Raw genomic sequence first — 18,043 nt, 5'->3', positions numbered from 1 at the left:
CATTTCCTTGCTGCCATGCTTGGCACTGTCATCATCAGCCTCCTCCAAATGACCAAAATGCTCCTTAAAGAAAAACCTTAATAAAAAAAAAATCTTTATTCAAATATCACCTTTTCAAATGAGGTTCACCTTGAATACCTTATTTCACATTGCAACCTCCCCTCCACCTGACTCTACAATGCTGGCCACCCCATCCTCCTCTACTTTTTCTTATTTTTCACATATACATTATCTCTAGATCCTGGTTAACAATCCTGCAGTATAGGTATTTTAATTTCCCCCCTTTTCTCTTAGCAATCTCTACCCTCTCCATCCCCAGGGGGCTTAAACTAACGATCCTGAGATCAAGAGTCACACACTCTACTGTTAAGCCAGCCAGACGCTCCTCTAACCCCATTTTGTAAGCAAGAAACTGAGTTCAGAGTCTAAGGTCATGTGCACAAGTGAACGCAGGTAAGTAGGTGGTGGAGCTAGGTCCTCACTGATTCCCATCCCCAAGTGCACTTGGGAATTTCATTTCTCTCAACAGGTCAGGTGGGTCTCCAGAGAGATGACACTTCTTGAATGTTATAAAATGTGCTTTAGCTCAATTTTTTGAATCCATCAAACCAAGAAATTTCTCTAATGCCCTGATAGGAAATCATATGCCACCAGCATGCTACAGTTTCGTTAAGAGAGAAAAAGGGAAGAACAGTCTAGGACTCAAAAAGAAACATGGTCTCATGTTTTTGGTTCATAGAAGATCAAGAGGTTCAGGTACCATTTGGGATCACTGGTTTTAGAAAATGTATGGAATCCTGTCAAACCTGAGCTGATCCACCAGGAGATCTGGGATAATCTATTTATTTATTTATTTATTTATTTATTTATTTATTTATTTATTTGAGAGACAGTGATTGAGAGAGAGAGAGGGAGATTGAAGAGAGAGACAGAAAGAAAGCATGAGCGGTGGGGAGGAGAAGAGGGAGAGCGAGAAGCAGGCTCCCCGCTGAGCAGGGAGCCCGGATGCGGGGCTCAGCCCCAGGACCCTGGGATCATGACCTGAGCCGAAGGCAGATGCTTAACCAACTGAGCCACCCAGGTGCTCAGTTTATTCTGTTCACAGCTATGTTTTAAAAATTTTCTGATGCTTGCACAACTCTGTAAATAAACTAAAAGTTGTTAAATTGTATCCTTTAAATAGGTGACTTCCATCTCAACGAAGCTGTTATTAAAAATAGTAATATTTAGGGGCGCCTGGGTGGCTCAGTTGGTTAAGGGTCCAACTCTTGATTTTGGCTCAGGTCACGACCTCAGGGTCGTTGAGATCGAGCCCTGTGTCAGGCTCATGCAGGGCATGGAGCCTGCTTAAGATTCTCTCCTTCTCCCTCTGCCCCTCTCCCCATCCCCATGCTCGCTCTCTCACTAAAAAAAAATAAAATAATAATAATAATGATAATGATAATATTTGGGTTTTGTTCAGATCACAGTTTACAGTTCAGTTTGGTTTGAGTCATGTGAAGAACCCGAGTAAACAGGGAAAAAATACGGGAGCCACTTCAATATTTGACCCAGAGAAGTTATAATAGGCTGAAATCTTTAGATATAATAACAAAACAGATCTGCAAATGCCTTAAGTGTTACTAAAGGACAAGAGATTTGCTAAGCGCCACCCAAAACCACTGAAGATCAGGTACCCATCGATTCACTCACATAAGAGCACACTAAGATTTCAAGTTGGCAATAATATAAATATATATATATATATATTTATTTATTTAAAGATTTATTTATTTATTTATTTAAAGATTTATTTATTTGACAGGGAGAGACACCGAGAGAGGGAACACAAGCAGGGGGAGTGGAAGAGGGAGAAGCAGGCCTCTGTGGAGCAGCGAGCCTGATGTGGGGCTCGAGGCAGGGCTCGATCCCAGGAACCTGGGATCATGACCTGAGCCAAAGGCAGACGCTTAATGACTGAGCCACCCAGACGCCCCTGTTATTTCTAAGTTATTAAAAAAAAGATACATAAATAGGTGATGGGGATTAAGGAGGGCACTTGCTGTGATGAGCATCGGGTGTTGTATCTAAGTGCTGAATAACTAAATTCTACACCTGAAACTAATATTACACTGTATGTTAACTGAAATTTAAATAAAAACTTAAAAAAAAAAAGAAAAAAGTACAAAAATTTGGGCACAGGGATGTATCCTTCATGGAAGAGCTAAAGGAAAGGAAATGACTGATGGATAAATTTCTTAAAAGTCTGAAGTTGGAATTTAAGGACATGAATAGCCTTTATTATCGATAAAACAAAGCCTATAAAGCTCAGGAATCAGGAAATGCCATAAATTCAAGTGTATACATATATACATGAGTGTATTTCTCTGCTTATTCGCAAGACACAATCACCAGACATCAAAGAAAATTCCTTCTCACTAAGAACTTCTTAATATTTGTTGTTCAATATGGTCAGCCTTAGCATACTGAATACTGGAAAAGAAGCCAGAATTATTACAGTTTTGTAAGTTTTTGTTGGGGGAAAGTTATGTGCTCTATATGAGAAATCTGATCTCTCACAAATAAAAAAATAATATAAACTGTGTTTTATTTATATATTTGTAATTTACATGCCATCTTCTTCTAAGTAAAGATTTAAGACAGTCAAGGGCATTGGTAATAAAAAGACTCCTAGCTGCATATTAACTGGTCTTTTTCTGTCCAGCATCATCTTTAAATAACGGAGTGCCTAGCATATAGTAGGTAGTCAAGATATATATTAATATGTTGATGACTAAATAAACACAAGGGCAAATATAAAATCTAAGAAGCTAGAGGAAGACGTTCGTAGAGGACAATAGCAAGATGCACATTCCATCAACTCAGAAACCCTAAAACCAGGACTGTCCAGGGCCAACATCCTGCAGGGCTATTATTTTGGCTGCCCATTCAACCTTTACATACTATGTACCAGTACTGGGTGTAAAGTGGTGAACAAAACATGGAACTTTAATTAGTCTTTGTGGGTAAATAACCTCGTCCCCCTGAATTACAGGGCACCTCTGACCAAAGAGCGCCAATTAGAATATTTGCCTGAGATTTTTCTGTGAACAGAGATGAAACTCACAGATGGCCCACAGACCCAGGGTTAAGTTCCATCTGCTCTTGCTCGAGGTATCTTCAACTCTGTTAGCTATCTTGAAATCTTTATAATAAATCCTCTTTTAATGCATAAGGTAAATTAAAGGTGACTTCCTGTCACTTGCAATAAAAAAATTCTTATGAATATAACTTTCGATATACATGCAAGATTAGTGAGGCCAAGGGAGGTTCAATGACTTATCTGATCTGGGAAAAAAACCACACATCTGACTCTAATCCCCAGCTATATCATAGGTCCAAAAAAAAACCAAGCTATAGAGAGAGGAATCAACATGTATCACCTCATGAACCACGGAGCCCAACAGGAAGTCCAGCCTCTGGCACAGTTCTCCAAGGTTCGATAAGCTGCTGGCCCTGTGAGCACTATCTGGATCTCTTGCTCCCCTCAGGAAGGTGTGGATCAGAGGTTCTCTGTATTTTGAGACCATATCCCCTACAGAAAAAAAAAAAGAAAGAAAGAAAGAAATCAAAATCTTTATAAACAAATTTTCAAGTTCTTAAAGAAGGAATAATGAGGGGCACCTGGGTGGCTCAGTCAGTTAAGCATCTGCCTTCAACTCAGGTCATGATCCCAGGGTCCTGGGCTCTCCTTCTCCCTCTGTCCCTCCCCCAGCTCATGTTCTCTCTCCCTCTCTCTTGCTCTCTCACATAAATAAAATCTTTTTTTCTTTTTAAAGAAGGAATAATGATACTATCACGGTATACCGTATGGTGTTTTATACTTTCAAAGTACTTACCTAACCATTAGAAATCATGCTCTGGGAGAATATTCAACGTCATGGAGGAAGAAGACTAATAATTGACTGAGTGACAATGAGATCACTGTTGACCCTGACAAGAACAGTTTTGATGGACTGGCAGGGGTGAGAGTATGACAGAAATTACCGTAAGACAATGCGAAAACTGCACGCGGAAAGATCACCTAAGGAGTTTTTCAGCAAAGCAGATCAAGGAAATAGGGTGGCAGCTGGTCAAGGAAGGGGGGTCAGGAAGGTTTCTGTTTTATTTGAAGACAGGAGAAATAGCACACTAAGACATTCAGAATTGTCATTTTATATATGGAACCAACTTCTTCCTCCACAGGTATGCCAAGAGCTAAAGCTGCTTTGTCTTGATCTACGTTCTGAGGCTCTAGTTCCAGAACTCAAGTATAACACTCCACCTTTAGCTTTTTTGTAGCCCTAAGGCTACATGATATCAATAAGGTGACAAAATGGTTTCTGAAGCATTGCTTAAAGTCATCTATTCTTAATCATCAAAATGATAAACCACTAAAAATCACCAACTTGGCCTATCAGGCTCAGCTCACATGACACATCCTTTATGAAACCTTCCTTGGTTGGCCTTTATTAGTCCTCCTGGGAAATCCCACAGCTCTTTGAACTTAAATCACAAGTGTCATGTCACTAATGCCTTGATTCCTACATGCTGGCAGCCTCTCTCGTTAGACTATAAATTCCTTGAGGGTAAAACTTTGTTTCCATCAGTTCTTAGTAATCTTTGTATGTGCTAGTTACTCAACAAATGCTAACATTGAATTGAATTCATTAATTTATTCAACAAAACAAAATTACGTGCTAGGTATCATGCTAGTGTTCTTGGGATAAAATATATAAACATAATCTTTACCCTCTAAGAAGCCCAAAGTTTAGGAGGTGGATACAAATGGATTAAGTACCAACAATTACAGTGCTGTGTGGTAAATGCCCAAATGCCATCACGGAATTGAGCAGAGGTTGCTTGGAGAGCCCAATTTCACTAATCTCAGTCACTCTGGAATGGGGAGGAGGAGATGGTTTGTTTTGATTTTGTTTTCCCTCAAGGTCAAGAACACAACGCATTTTCCACACAATATAAGATTAAAGATGAAGGAGAGAATTCTCTAAAATGCCCCCAGTTCCTAATATACTACGGGCAGTCAAAAGACTCGCCCCCTGCCCAGTTAACATGAACACATATTATAGAAACTGAGCAGTGGTAACTCAGCCATCGCCTATTTTCAGAAAAGAGGAGACTTTGTGTCTACTCTTAGACCTAGCATTTGCACTTCTGAATATCAAACCTAAAGAGGTAGCCACATATATACACAAGGGTATCTGCATAAAGTTTCTACTGCAGAACTGTTAATAGTGAAAAATGAGAAAAATTTAAATATTAATATGGAAGTGGTTAAATAAACATACATATTATGGAATACTACACAGTCATTAAAAAGAACATTAAAAGCCATTAAAAAGAACTATATGCACTAATCTGGAAAGGTCCCTTAAGACACTATTAAAGCAAAAGGAACTAACAGAACTGGTATCATTCCATTTGTGTACCTAAAACGTACACATGCACCTTCTCTATTAACAAACCGAACGTACAAATGAAAATATGGGTATGAAATATACAAATGAATAGAAAAAGGATAGAAAGGATACAGTAAAACAGAAGGTTTATTTTTTTAAGATTGTATTTATTTATTTGAGGGCGAGCGAGCATGAGTGGGGGTGCAGGGAGGGGCAGAGGGAGAAGAAGAAGCATTGAGCAAGGAACCTGATGCGGGGCTTGATCCCAGAACCTGGAGATCATGACCTGAGCAGAAGGCAGATGCTTAACCGACTGAGCCACCCAGGCGCCCCTGAAGAGAAGGTGTAAATATCTTGTCCACAGAGTAAATACACCCAAGATCAAACGTTGGTAGTTTGACACTTAACTCCTATGATACACTGATTGTATTTAAGATATTTACAACTAAGAGGAAAACACGTGTTTCTTCTTTTGTTGTGGTACTTTTCCTTTCTGGAGTAAGGAAGGAACTTGCTTGTTCTGTAGTGTGAGTTAAGAGATGTGTGCTCTGGGGGAGTCTGGGTGGCTCCGTTGCTTAAGCATCTGACTCTTGATTTCAGCTTGGATCATGACGTCAGGGTCATGAGATCAAGCCCTGGGTCGGGCTCCGCACTCAGCGGGGAGTCTGCTTGAGATTCTCTCCCTCTCCCTCTCCCCTTCCCCCTGCTTGCATTCTCTCTCTCTAAATAAATAAATAAATCTCAGGGAAAAAAAAGAGAGAGAGAGAGAGATGTGTGTTCTAGTTTTGGCCCTGCTACCAATTAGCAGTGTGACTTTGGGCAATCTGCTTCTCCTCTCCGGACCAGCTAGAGATAAGGCACTTAGACAAGACCCATCTCTCTGGCCCCTTCCAGTTGTAAGACTCAATGAGTTAATGAGCCACATTTGGTTTAGTCATCAGGGGAATGAGATTCAGGAGACTGGGAAGATAACAAACAAGTGAATGTTTACCAACGTAGGGGTTTAGAGTTAAAAATGAGTGGTAAAGAAAAGGAACCATGTGCTAAGCAATATGGTAGGCTTGGGGATCCAATCATAAACAAGAAAGACACAGTCCTTTTTTTTTTTTTAAAGAGAAACATTTCTATGTATTTTATTTATTTATTTTTAAAAGATTTTATTTATTTATTTGACAGAGAGAGACAGCGAGAGAGGGAACAGAAGCAGGGGGAGTGGGAGAGGAAGAAACAGGCTCCCAGTGGAGGAGCCTGATGTGGGGCTCGATCCCAGAACGCCGGGATCATGCCCTGAGCTGAAGGCAGACACTTAACGACTGTGCCACCCAGGCGCCCCAAGAAAGACACAGTCCTTGAGAAAATTTTAAGAAGAACATCAAGAGGTATCTCATTCATTCATCCAGCCAATCTTAGCTTTGTGTTTTTAAGTATTGTTTTGTTTTGTTTTTTAGTAAACTCTGCCCCCAACATGGGGCTCGAACTCACAACCCCAAGATCAAAGGTCAGTCACCTGCTCTATCCACTGGGCCAGGGAGGCGCCCCTCATCCAGCAAATCTTAACCGAGTACCTACATTACTCCAAGTATGTTCTCAGTCTGGGGGTAATAAAACACGCGCAAGAAAGTAAAGGTCCCATCTTCATGAAGCCTACTTCTAGTGGGGGAGAAAGACAATAAACGGTAAATAAATTTTCCTGCAGCAGAAAGGGCTATGAGGAAAAATAAGGAAGGTGTGTAGGGGTTGGGAGGGGGAGACTGAGAGCCAAGGGTGAGGGCTCAGGAAAAAGCTCTCAGAGAAGACCTGAAGGAACAAGTCGTGAAGACTGGGGGGGACAGCGAAGAGTAAGTGGACAACAGAAGTTTGATACTCAGTGTAGATGTTGTTGAGTTGTTTCTTATCCTGACCTGCCATAAAAGGACATACCAGTACATTAGCAAAACCACAATTCAACGTTCCATGTATATAAATTCCTGCCCTGCCTGAGCTTCATTCCTGCTTTCAAAATGAGCATCCACTTAACCGCATGCTCCACCAATCCCATCCCCAAGAGCACCTAAGACCCAAGAGGAGCAGCCAGGAGGAAGGTCAGCATCTCAAGAGCCCTGCACTGTACTCCATCAGCAGGCTCTGTGCCCACTCGCTCCTTTGTTGTCAGGTTTGGGGCTAGAAGAGCTGGAACACTGTATCTGCTCTGTGCTTCTCAAAGTGCCCTGCCATTATGTTCTCTGCAACCTGATCTCCCTTAGAGCTCACATACACAGCCTCAGTCTGTCACACTCTTGCTAGACCCTGCTCTTCTTCATGGATCTACATCTCTGCTCCCACTTCCTGGGGGCCACTGCTTGCCCCTGACTAATCCTCCCTCCCCTTAACTCCTACCATGCTGTGTGGTTAGTTTCTCAAGACTGTACTGGATTCTAGTCTCCAGGCTGGGGGTCAGTCCCGACCAGGTTTCTATGTAGAACAAAATGAATGCGAGTAGTTAGAGAATATAGCTTCCAGGGCTGCAATTTGACACAAGCAGAGATTTTCAAGATCCTACATAAATTGTTCTTAATTTTAGCTTTAGGGATCCCTATATGTCACATTTTATTATGCACATCACATTGGCACTCTCCCATTCTTCCTTGCAAATAGCACTCTAATTTTGTTCACATATCCACCATCGCCCCTGCCCCAACCATCACCCATGTGATTCAGGCTAACGTCTTCAAGGGTCTAAATGAATCATGGTAGACACATCCCCTTGCCTTAACTGGTTTATGTACGGGCATATGACCTAGTCTGAATAATGAGGTGTGAAGGAAAATCTGCTGAAGACATATAACCTCTGCTATGATAACACCTTAGAGTTACTGCAGCCAACCTGAAACCGTGAAGGACCAGAGGATGAAGTCAATACCTGAGGCTGGCAGAGCAGAAAAATGAAAGGAATCTGGGTCTTGAATGATCTCAAGAAGCCAAAAAATTAACCAGTCCTGGACTTTTTGTTTTGTGCAATGATTCATTCCTTACTGTTTAAGCCTGTTGAGTTGGGAGTTTCTGTTATCTGCAGCCAAAAGTATTCTAACATATAATATGAAAACTGGAATGTTCTTTAAAATTATAGAGCACTGTGGGGCGCCTGCCTGGCTCAGTTGGAAGAGCATGCAATTCTTGATCTTGGGGTCGTGAGTTCAAGCCCCATGTTGGGTACAGAGATTACTAAAAAATAAACTTAAAAAAAATTGTAGAGCATTTCTATGTCAGTTCAATGTCTATCAATACAAAGGCAGAAAAGTTAGATTGGCCAAAACAAAGGAACTCAAGACACTATATGGTTTTTAAAGTGTTGAAAATCAATTTCGTAACAAAATAAAAAAAATTAAACCCAATAATTTTCTTTCTTCTAATTGCAATTTTAATTGGGACAAAAGTGTAGTACACGGCATGACTCTTATATCGCTATATATATATATGATTTTCCCAAAGAGCTTAGTCATCCTTATACATCTGCCAACCTATTAAAAAAAAAAAGGTGAGTAACTACAGCAGTAGTTCATGTGAAGGGGTTATATGCTGAGTGTATTTCGCAACTATTGACTAACCCATTTTATTAGGAACCAAAACCTTGGGCTCTGGGACACCTGCTACTATTCCTTAGTTTCTGATTAAGCAACAAAGTCTCAATTATCCCATCTGGGAGGGGCTGGGTTTAGGGTTTGTTTTTTTGTTGCTTTTTGTGTTATTGGTTTTGTTTTTTTATTCTTCTTTATCCAGATGAGATGTTCTTGTTGCTTCAATTGAAATTTATTTGAACCACAAGATTCCAAAATCCTAATTCACCTTTTGTCGTTAAGATAGCATATACCTGCCCCCTGACAATAGCAAACATTCATTACCATCCTGTTAGGTTGTTCCCTTAAAAAGATGCTTATTATATGGCTTTTACAAAAAAAATGGTATTGATTTCTGAATCTCCTCACCCCCATATTCAGAAAGTACTCACCATGGAGTTTAGTATTTAGACTAAGAGCTACCCGTGAGGACTGAAGTTAGAGAGACCATCATCTTTTCCTCAGCCATTTCTGAATGGCTTCAGGGAAATGAACACAGTAAATCCAACCTCACTTTTAAAAATTTACTCAAGTAGATGCTAGTCAGAGAGGTTTATCTTAGTTCAGCTCTAAAGACTTCTACTTTGTGCAATGATGATGACAACACCTGGCTATTTGCATTTCCATACTCTTCTCAGGAAATCAGCAATAATCAACCTTACTGAGAAGCACACAGCTGTGTGTTCAAGGAAGCAAGTGAAGGATCTAGATTTGTTTGAACAAACTTGATAAAAATGAGTTGCTTTGGAAGGTGAAAAATCAACTGCATAGTGAAAAGAAAGATGAAAATTTTTTTCACCGGCCTATGACTTACTTGTATCAATTATCATCTATGTGAAAAGATTCTTTTCATATATTAGGATTTGGAAGATTTTTATCAAGCTTTTCAATGGAACTTTCAAGTCCACACTGATAGATTCATTTACAAGATCCCATCTTCTTTCACAGAAGAGCTGAGATGACTTGCAACAAGAGACACTTATGTCGTGGAAGAACGCTATCAACTCTGAATTAACACAATCACTTCTGGAGCCAGAGGACCAGCTGATTTCAAGGGCTCAACCATTCCCCTAGTTAACTGAAACAGGTCCTAAAAGTGAAATTGAGAAAAAGTGAGCAAGAAAGAAAATACCACCCTTAGCCAAATCCTTACACCAGCCTATTAAAACTCCATTATTAATGTCTGGGGACTCCTCTATTCCTTCTTTCCTTCCTCCCTTCTGTCCTTTCCTTTAATTAAAAAAAAAATTGTGGAGGCATAGAAATGAACACAGATAAAACCATTCCTAAGTACTCTATCTACCAATAGGAAGTAACTAAGAAATATCCTATCCTGCTGGTTAAGCTGTTGCTGAGTAAAACCAGTTATATTTTTCAAAGAATGAATGATCACTTACAGCCAGCACTCCTCTGTAATCAGAAGTTTACGTGCATTCTGAGTTATGTTTTAGTCCAATGTTTCTCAAACACAAACATGGGCACTGAAATTGTGCAGTGCGACTTGATTATAATGTGAATCCAGGTGATTCAAAATTATCAGTAAGATGAAAATGCAACATTTAAAAAATCCTTTTTTAAAAATTCTTTTAGAAAATTCACAGACCCCTGAAATATATCAGAATTTAATCTCCAAGCTTCAGTTAGAGAAATGCCCTTCCAACTAGCCAATTTAATGAAAACATTTAATATGTACTACTATGGGCAAGGGATTCCATAGGGCACTAGAGATTGAGAGATGAAGGAGATTTAGTTCTTCTTCTTTTTTTTTAAGTAGGCTCCACTCCCAGTGTGGAGCCCAACGTGGGGCTTGGCCTTATGACCTTGAGATCAAGAGTCGCATTCCACCGAATCAGTCAGCCAGGTGCCCCCCACCCCCATTTTAATAGACTATTTTTTAGAGCAGTTTTAGGTTCACAGCAACATTGGACAGAAAGTACAAAGTTCCCATATACTCCCTTCCCCTCTCCCCAGACTCCCCCACTAGCAACATCCTGCACCAGACCCAGACATTTGTTTCAACTGATGGATCGTTATGAACACAGCATTATCACCTAAAGCCCATAGTTTACATTAAGGCTTGCTCTGGTGATGTATACTGCATGGGTTGACAAATGTATACGACATGTATCCAGCATTATAGTATCATACAGAAGAGCTTCATTGACCTAAAGATCCTCTGTGCTCTGCCTATTCATCTCTCCCTCTGGGCTAACCCCTGGAGACTACTGATCTTACTGTCTCCATAGTTTTGCCTTTTCCAGAATGTCCTATTGTTCCAACAATATCAAACGGAATGCAGACTTGGCTTCTTTCACTTAGTAATAGGCTCTTAAGGTTTCTCCATGTCTTTTCATGGCTTGATCGCTCATTTCTTTTAGGTGCTGAAAAAATTCCACTGTCTGGGTATACCACAATCTATTTATCCAATCACCTACCGAAGGACATCTTGGATGCTTCCAAGTTTTGGCAATTATGAATTAAGCTGCTATAAACATACACAGGCAAGTTTTTGTGCAGATATACATTTTCAGCTCATTTGGGTAAATACTAAGGAGCATGATTGCTGGATTATATGGTAAGAATATGTTTAGTTTTATATGAAACTGCCAAACTGGCTTTCCAAGTGGCTGAAACATTTTGCATTAGCAGTTCCCTACTGTTCAAATCCTTAACTTCATGCCCCCTAGGATGTGACCCTGCCTATTTCTGGTCATATTCACCTAGCAGATGCCCTTTGTTACAGTCACCCGGTATAGCTAATTTAAAAATATGGTATATACATTCAGTGGAATATTATTTGTCAGTAAAGAGGAATGAGGTTCTGATACATGCTGCACCATAGAGGAATTCTGAAAACAGTAAATGAAAGAACACAGCCACACAAAAAAACACACATGTATGATTTCATTTATGGAAATGGAAATGACCACAATAAGTAAATCCTTAGAGACACAAAGTACATTTTGATTGCCTGACTGGTAATGGGTATAGAATTTCTTTTGGGGTAATGAAATGTCCTAAAATTGATTGTGGTGTTGGTTCACAACCTTGTGAACACACAAAAAAATTCTGAACTGTACACTGTAAATGGGTGCATGGTATGGTATATGAACTATATCTCAATAAAGCTGCTTTTTAAAAAAGCAAGTTTTGGAATGTAGGAGGGGTAGGAGGACTAGAGAATCTATTTTACAATAAAGCTGGAAAAAAGAACATATAAAAATCTTCACATACTAGAAGAGAAGAGGTATATGTAAGAAGAATCAGATATAAAACACACTTCTGCCTTCTAAAAGCTAAGAGACCAAATCGGGGGGAATTCCATGGACAAATCACAATGCCTGCTCCCCTCAAACATGAGGCAGGAGATCCGGATTCTTTGAGGATATGCCCACCACAGAAACCAGATCCTGACCTTGACCACCAATGAAGCAGAACCCAGAGCTTTCTCTCCTTTGTGAATGGTATTGCTTTTGCCAGCAATTTGCTTCCGTATTTGTCAGTAAAAGATGGTGCCAATACAATTTCAGTCTTTACTACTTCAGAGCTGGCAGTTTAAGGAGTGACATTTTTTAAAAACCTTCTAAATTAACTTTCACTGCATCAGGTTTTTTTTTTAATATTTAGTGTAATTCAAAAGTCTCTTAAAAGAGGCAAGAAAAATATTGAAGATTTAAACCTAGAGGTCCTTGTATATAGTTAGCCATTTGGTCCAATATCCCATCTCTAGGTATGGCTGTGCCAAACCACATTTGACAAACATTAACCCAAAGAGAGTTAAGACCTCCTGCAAATATTTAAAAACCTTTGTGCTCCAGCCTTTTTATTTTGTCTAAATCAAATCTCTTCTGCTTTTTATTTCCCTTCCCTGTATGGACCAGACTCAAGTGGAGATAGAGAAGGGTCTTTCTCTGCATATCTCTGAATCTTAATCTTATCTTTACAAGCTCCCAGATCTCAATTACAGTGTTTAAACCCCCCTCTGTAATCCAACCAGTTCAAGTATGTTCTTCCTCTCTCCAAGATGGTACTTTCCATCCTTTCAGTTTTTGTATTAGATTTTTGGGGAGAAAAAAAAAAGTAAAGGTGCAAGACAGTCAAATGATACAATACACACTTAATTTCACTAAATTAGGGCACCTGGGTGGCTCAGTCAGTTAAGCAACTGCCTTCAGCCCAGGTCATGATCCCAAAGTCCCAGGATCAAATCCCACGTGGGGCTCCCTGCTTGGTGCAGGGTCTGCTTCTCCCTCTGACCTTCCCCCTCTCCTGCTCTCTCTCTCTCTCAAATAAATAAATAAAACCTTAAAAAAATTTTTTTCACTAAATTAGTTACGGAAAAAGGATAGAGAGAAACTACTTTCCTCTCACCTTGAATTCCCATTTATTCTGGAACAAAAGTGATCCTTAGGGGTAACATCATGGACAGCCACATGCCCTCACAGAAATATTGCTGCTGATCCAGTCAGTGAGGAAAGACGAGACAAAAGAGAAATCTAATTCTGTTCATGTACCCTATTATCTCTTCCTTAACATCTGTTCATTTTTCCTCCATTTCAGAACCCAGAACTCCACTTCATTACTGAAAGGGCTACAGCGAAGAACTACCAGTTGCTTGTAACACCTCATGCATACAAGTTATTGCTATGTGTGGACCAGAGTCAGCAGAGATCATAATTTCTATCAAGGTCAGAAGAAGATCCGATTGACAGGGCAGATCCTGACAGGCAGGATTTCCCCTCCAAAAGCATTTAGAGAATTAAATAATTTAAATGCAATTAATTTTTGACGGAATTCATCATTAAAAAAACTCATAGGTAAATTCTGATCTATTAACAACAATTACCTTTCAGCCTTGAATTACCCCTGCAGCTCTGGGGAAATCATCTCTTTTCTGATTTCGGTTTCCTTCCCTCACATAGCCCTTTATGAACAGGGGAGAGATTTTAGTGAAGATCAATTTTGCAGCTACAGATACAAAATGCCTTGGAATAAAACAGTGTTGTGTGTACTTGCAAGCCTCTTTATCTGCAAAGCCCCGTGTGCCTATTATCTTGTTGGCTCACCAGAATTTGAGGTAGGTAGAAAAAAAAAACCTATTAACTCTGTATTACAAACAAGGAAAGAAAAGTTGAAAACAGGCTGATCCCAGGTCACGCAGCTACTGAAGAACAGACAAGTTTTCAAAACCAGGCTCCTGTCTCCAGGCAGAGGGCTTTTTCTACTGCCATCAGGACATTTACTTGGCTCTCCATTAAGATCAGCAGGAACTTCCGTTCTGAAACAAAGGACACAAATGTGGCCAACTGATTCCCCCCTGCATCTCTGACATTTCAGTCCTTGCAATTTTTCTCTTTCTCTGTTTAACCTTATAAAGCTTAGGCAGAAGAGAAGCCAGGGACTTAGTCCTTAAAACAGTGCGTAAGCAATAGGGTGTAACGGGGATAAGTTCCTCTGGTCCATGGGCAAACACCAGACTTGTCACTTTATTGTCTTGTATAATGGCAGGAATCCTATTAATTCTAGCCTTTAGAGAAGAACAAAAAAAAATTCCCCTCTTCCTTCCCATCTTCAAGGTGGAAAGAACGGAACACTTCCGATTTCCTAACAGTAGGAGATGACTGACAAACAGCTTTGTGAAAGCTGTTGAACCCCTAAACTTGATGCACGTTATTAGGGCACTGCAGCGTGCTGGAGCCAAAGCTACCATCTAGTCTTGATAGGGCTTGCCAGGGAGGCAGGTCACAATAGTCACTGGGCAAGAATGCTGGCTAGTCCCTGGATAGATTTCCCCCTACTGGTGTCTACATGTCAGGACCCACATTTCTCCCTAAGGCTAATTGTTGATCTGCTGCTTTTGGTTTTTCATTCATACTGTTATCCTTTTTAAGGTAATGTAACCAAGACATGACCCTGAGCTATGAGTAGGTTAGCAAAGATTTCCGGGGTTCTTAGCCCTCCCTTTTTTGGGTCTAGTTTCATCGTACCTCATCACACAGCCCACATAACCAGGGATAGTTTACATGCAAATTGTATGTAGACAGACTTTGTCAGGCTTACATGTAACCAGAGGAAGACCCCTGTGCGACAAGTTATTAAATTAAAACAGACTTGTTGTTGCAAGTGACCTCCCAGGCATGTTTTAGAGAGACAGAGAGACCTTCTTGTCTCCGAATAGTTGTTCTATTAGCAAACTGTACTGCCTCAGAGTCCACTTAAGCATTAGAACTTCATTTCTTTGGACTACACAGCCTCCTTATTAAAAACGCAAAATTATCCCAAGAAGGGCAGCACAACAGGAGGCTGCCATCCACCCCTTAGTAAATATTAACATACCCTCCACCTCTTTTTTACAAACTGGGAAGGAACAAGAAAGATTTGATAGTGGGAGAATTTCTGAAATTTGATTACTTTCTACTGATGGTCAAGCCTGGGTAGAGACCTGGAGAGGGACGTTTTAAGTGGAAGGGGAGAAGGGAAAAAGAGTTAAGTGAAGGCACTGGGAGAAGAAGTAGAGACGCTACCTCACACTTTGACCTGCACTTTTTCTTTCCTTGTCTTCAAATGACAAAGTGATGTGCAAATAAGAACCACAGATAAATATCTTTGGGGCAAAGTAAAACAATGCACAGGAAATGCTTTGTACCAATGGATTTTTGGCAACTCAATGAACTAAAGTAAAACGGAAACAAAGAAAGTTTGAAATAGGGGATGCCAAGACTTCTATCGTTAGGAATTAACTAGATTACTCATTTTATTTCACCAGCTCATTGAACTTCAAGATTGGTTTAATCGGTATATAAACTATCAGTTTACACAAAGTCACCCTGCAAGGAAAATCTGCAATACTGACTCCACCCCTGTGTGTTACTGACAAGATAAGTAGGGTAGTTCTCCCGAAAAGTGTGCCTGAGACAGTAACTGACTTCAGAAATGTGGTGGGATTTTCTTGAAGGGCGGAATTAACAAAGTAAAGCACAGAAATGTGATCACAAGGAAGGAAAAGTTCCAGGTTTATGACAAGTTATTTTAAAAGATGAAAGAAGAAAAAACTCGATATTTTAAATGAAGGAGACGCTCTTTACAATTTTGTAATGATGAAAGTATTAAGACCATTCCACTGACTTAATTAATTTAATTTGCTACATAAATGTTCAAACTCGTTAAAACATGCCCAAGTGTTGGTTAGCCTCATAATATTGACAAACACAAATCAGGAAGCCTGTGGCCTGAGAATATAAGTTCATGTTTAAATTATTAACAGAACATTCCTCAAGTGCTATGAAATCAGGTCAAACAAAAGGAAAATTAAGTTACAATTTCTTTCCAAAGGGAATATTATATTTCATTTAGATTGTTGATGTACTCTCTTGTAAGCCCATAAGTCAAAATGAATGCAAGAATCTATTTCAAGATTTGCAAAGAAAAGAGAATGAGGTGCTTCTCTGTCCTGTATCCTTTCACATACACACTTTATGATCCAAATTAATGCTTTAATTTGCTCTAAATAGGAACAGGGGAGTGACATGAGAAGACAGAAGTATGAAGACACTGAAAATAAAAACAGCAGAAGAAAACGCTGGAGCATTCACGTATAGTTAATATTGTCATCTTTGAAGAAAGGCAATGGCATCTTGTACCTTCTGAGCCAACGATTCTCGAAGTTGGTGATTTTCAGAAAAGAAATGCAGTATCTACTCAAATATATTTAAAGAGAACTAATTACAAAAGGTTATTTCTGCTGTTTAAAGTTGGGGAGGAAAAGGATTTAAGAATGATCTGGAAAGATGAGTCACTTCCAAAGAGACCCACTGAGAAGAAAGTAGTGAAGGGCTGTCAAAGAAACAGATTTATGTGCTGGGATAATGGTTACCTTAGAATAGAGGTGAGCAGGCTTTTTCTGTAGAGTCAAAGATGAAATATTTTTGGCTTTGAGGGCCATACAACTTCTGGGTAACTACTCAACTTTGTCATTTTGATGCAAAAGTGGCCACAGACTACTATTTATTTACAAGCAAATAAGCATGACTGTTTTAATAAAATTTTATTTATAGACACTGAAATCTGCATTTCATAGTCTTACCATATCGCAAAAGATTATTATTTTGCTTCTCCCCCCTCAACCATATAGATTTTATTATTATTATTTTTAAGTAATCTCTAAACTCAAAGTGGGGCTCGAACTGACAACCCCAAGATCAAGAGATGCACACTCTATTGACTGAGCCAGCCAGGTGCCCCTCAACCATTTATATGCTTATACGCTGCGCAAAAGTACGCAACAGGGGGCGCCTGGGTGGCACAGCGGTTAAGCGTTCTGCCTTCGGCTCAGGGCGTGATCCCGGCGTTCTGGGATCGAGCCCCACATCAGGCTCCCCTGCTATGAGCCTGCTTCTTCCTCTCCCACTCCCCCTGCTTGTGTTCCCTCTCTTGCTGGCTGTCTCTATCTCTGTCAAAATAAATAAATAAAATCTTTAAAAAAAAAAAAAAGTACGCAACAGGCTAGATTTGGCCTAAGGGCTGTAGTTTAGTGACCCCTGCAATTTCCCAACATAAAAGCCCCATGATTTTTTTGTTACAGAAATTAATTCCCCATTGCTACTGCAGTCATCAATGTACATTCTGCTTCTAAGAGTTCATGCCAACATGAGGCAGCTGGTTTTCTAATTTCACAGTATAATTTGGCTTTTATAGTCAATTAAAAGTTTTGATTAAAGCAAATAACAATTTATTTACGGCAGTTGTGATTAAGGGCTCGGACCCAGCACCAACTAGCAGTGTGACCTGGGGAAGTCACTAACTCTTCTGAACCTGTTACCTTTTCTATAAAATGGCAGTAATATTAAGAAGAATCACCTTATTGGGCCACTTCAAGCATTATGTGAGAACATGCACATGAAGTGATGAACAGAGAACCTGGCATGGAAGAAGTCCTCAACTATAATTTGTCTGCTGGAATAAAACAGAATGATCACTTATTTTACTTCTCTGAAGGGCTACTTTCTCAGGGTTGGC

At 39.8% G+C, this 18,043-nt stretch overlaps 1 protein-coding gene across 8 annotated transcripts in view; it reads right to left on the bottom strand.

The window, feature by feature from the left end:
- Nucleotides 1–18,043, bottom strand: part of LOC100478996 (hyaluronan synthase 3) — a 213,033-nt gene that overhangs the window by 63,832 nt on the left and 131,158 nt on the right. For 7 of the 8 annotated variants that reach the window (XM_034638550.1, XM_034638551.1, XM_034638552.1 and 4 more), the window contains one exon: nucleotides 3,423–3,574. In XM_034638550.1, coding sequence (XP_034494441.1) covers nucleotides 3,423–3,574 — 152 coding nt within the window. Of the gene's footprint in view, nucleotides 1–3,422; nucleotides 3,575–13,399; nucleotides 16,237–18,043 lie in introns of those variants that run through there. The other variant, XM_034638556.1, reaches the window with a different exon arrangement.

The sequence above is a fragment of the Ailuropoda melanoleuca genome, chromosome 12, assembly GCF_002007445.2.
Source record: "Ailuropoda melanoleuca isolate Jingjing chromosome 12, ASM200744v2, whole genome shotgun sequence".
NCBI lineage: Eukaryota > Metazoa > Chordata > Mammalia > Carnivora > Ursidae > Ailuropoda > Ailuropoda melanoleuca.
Note: the sequence above shows the minus strand (reverse complement) of the source record. Positions and strands in the feature narration are given on the sequence as shown.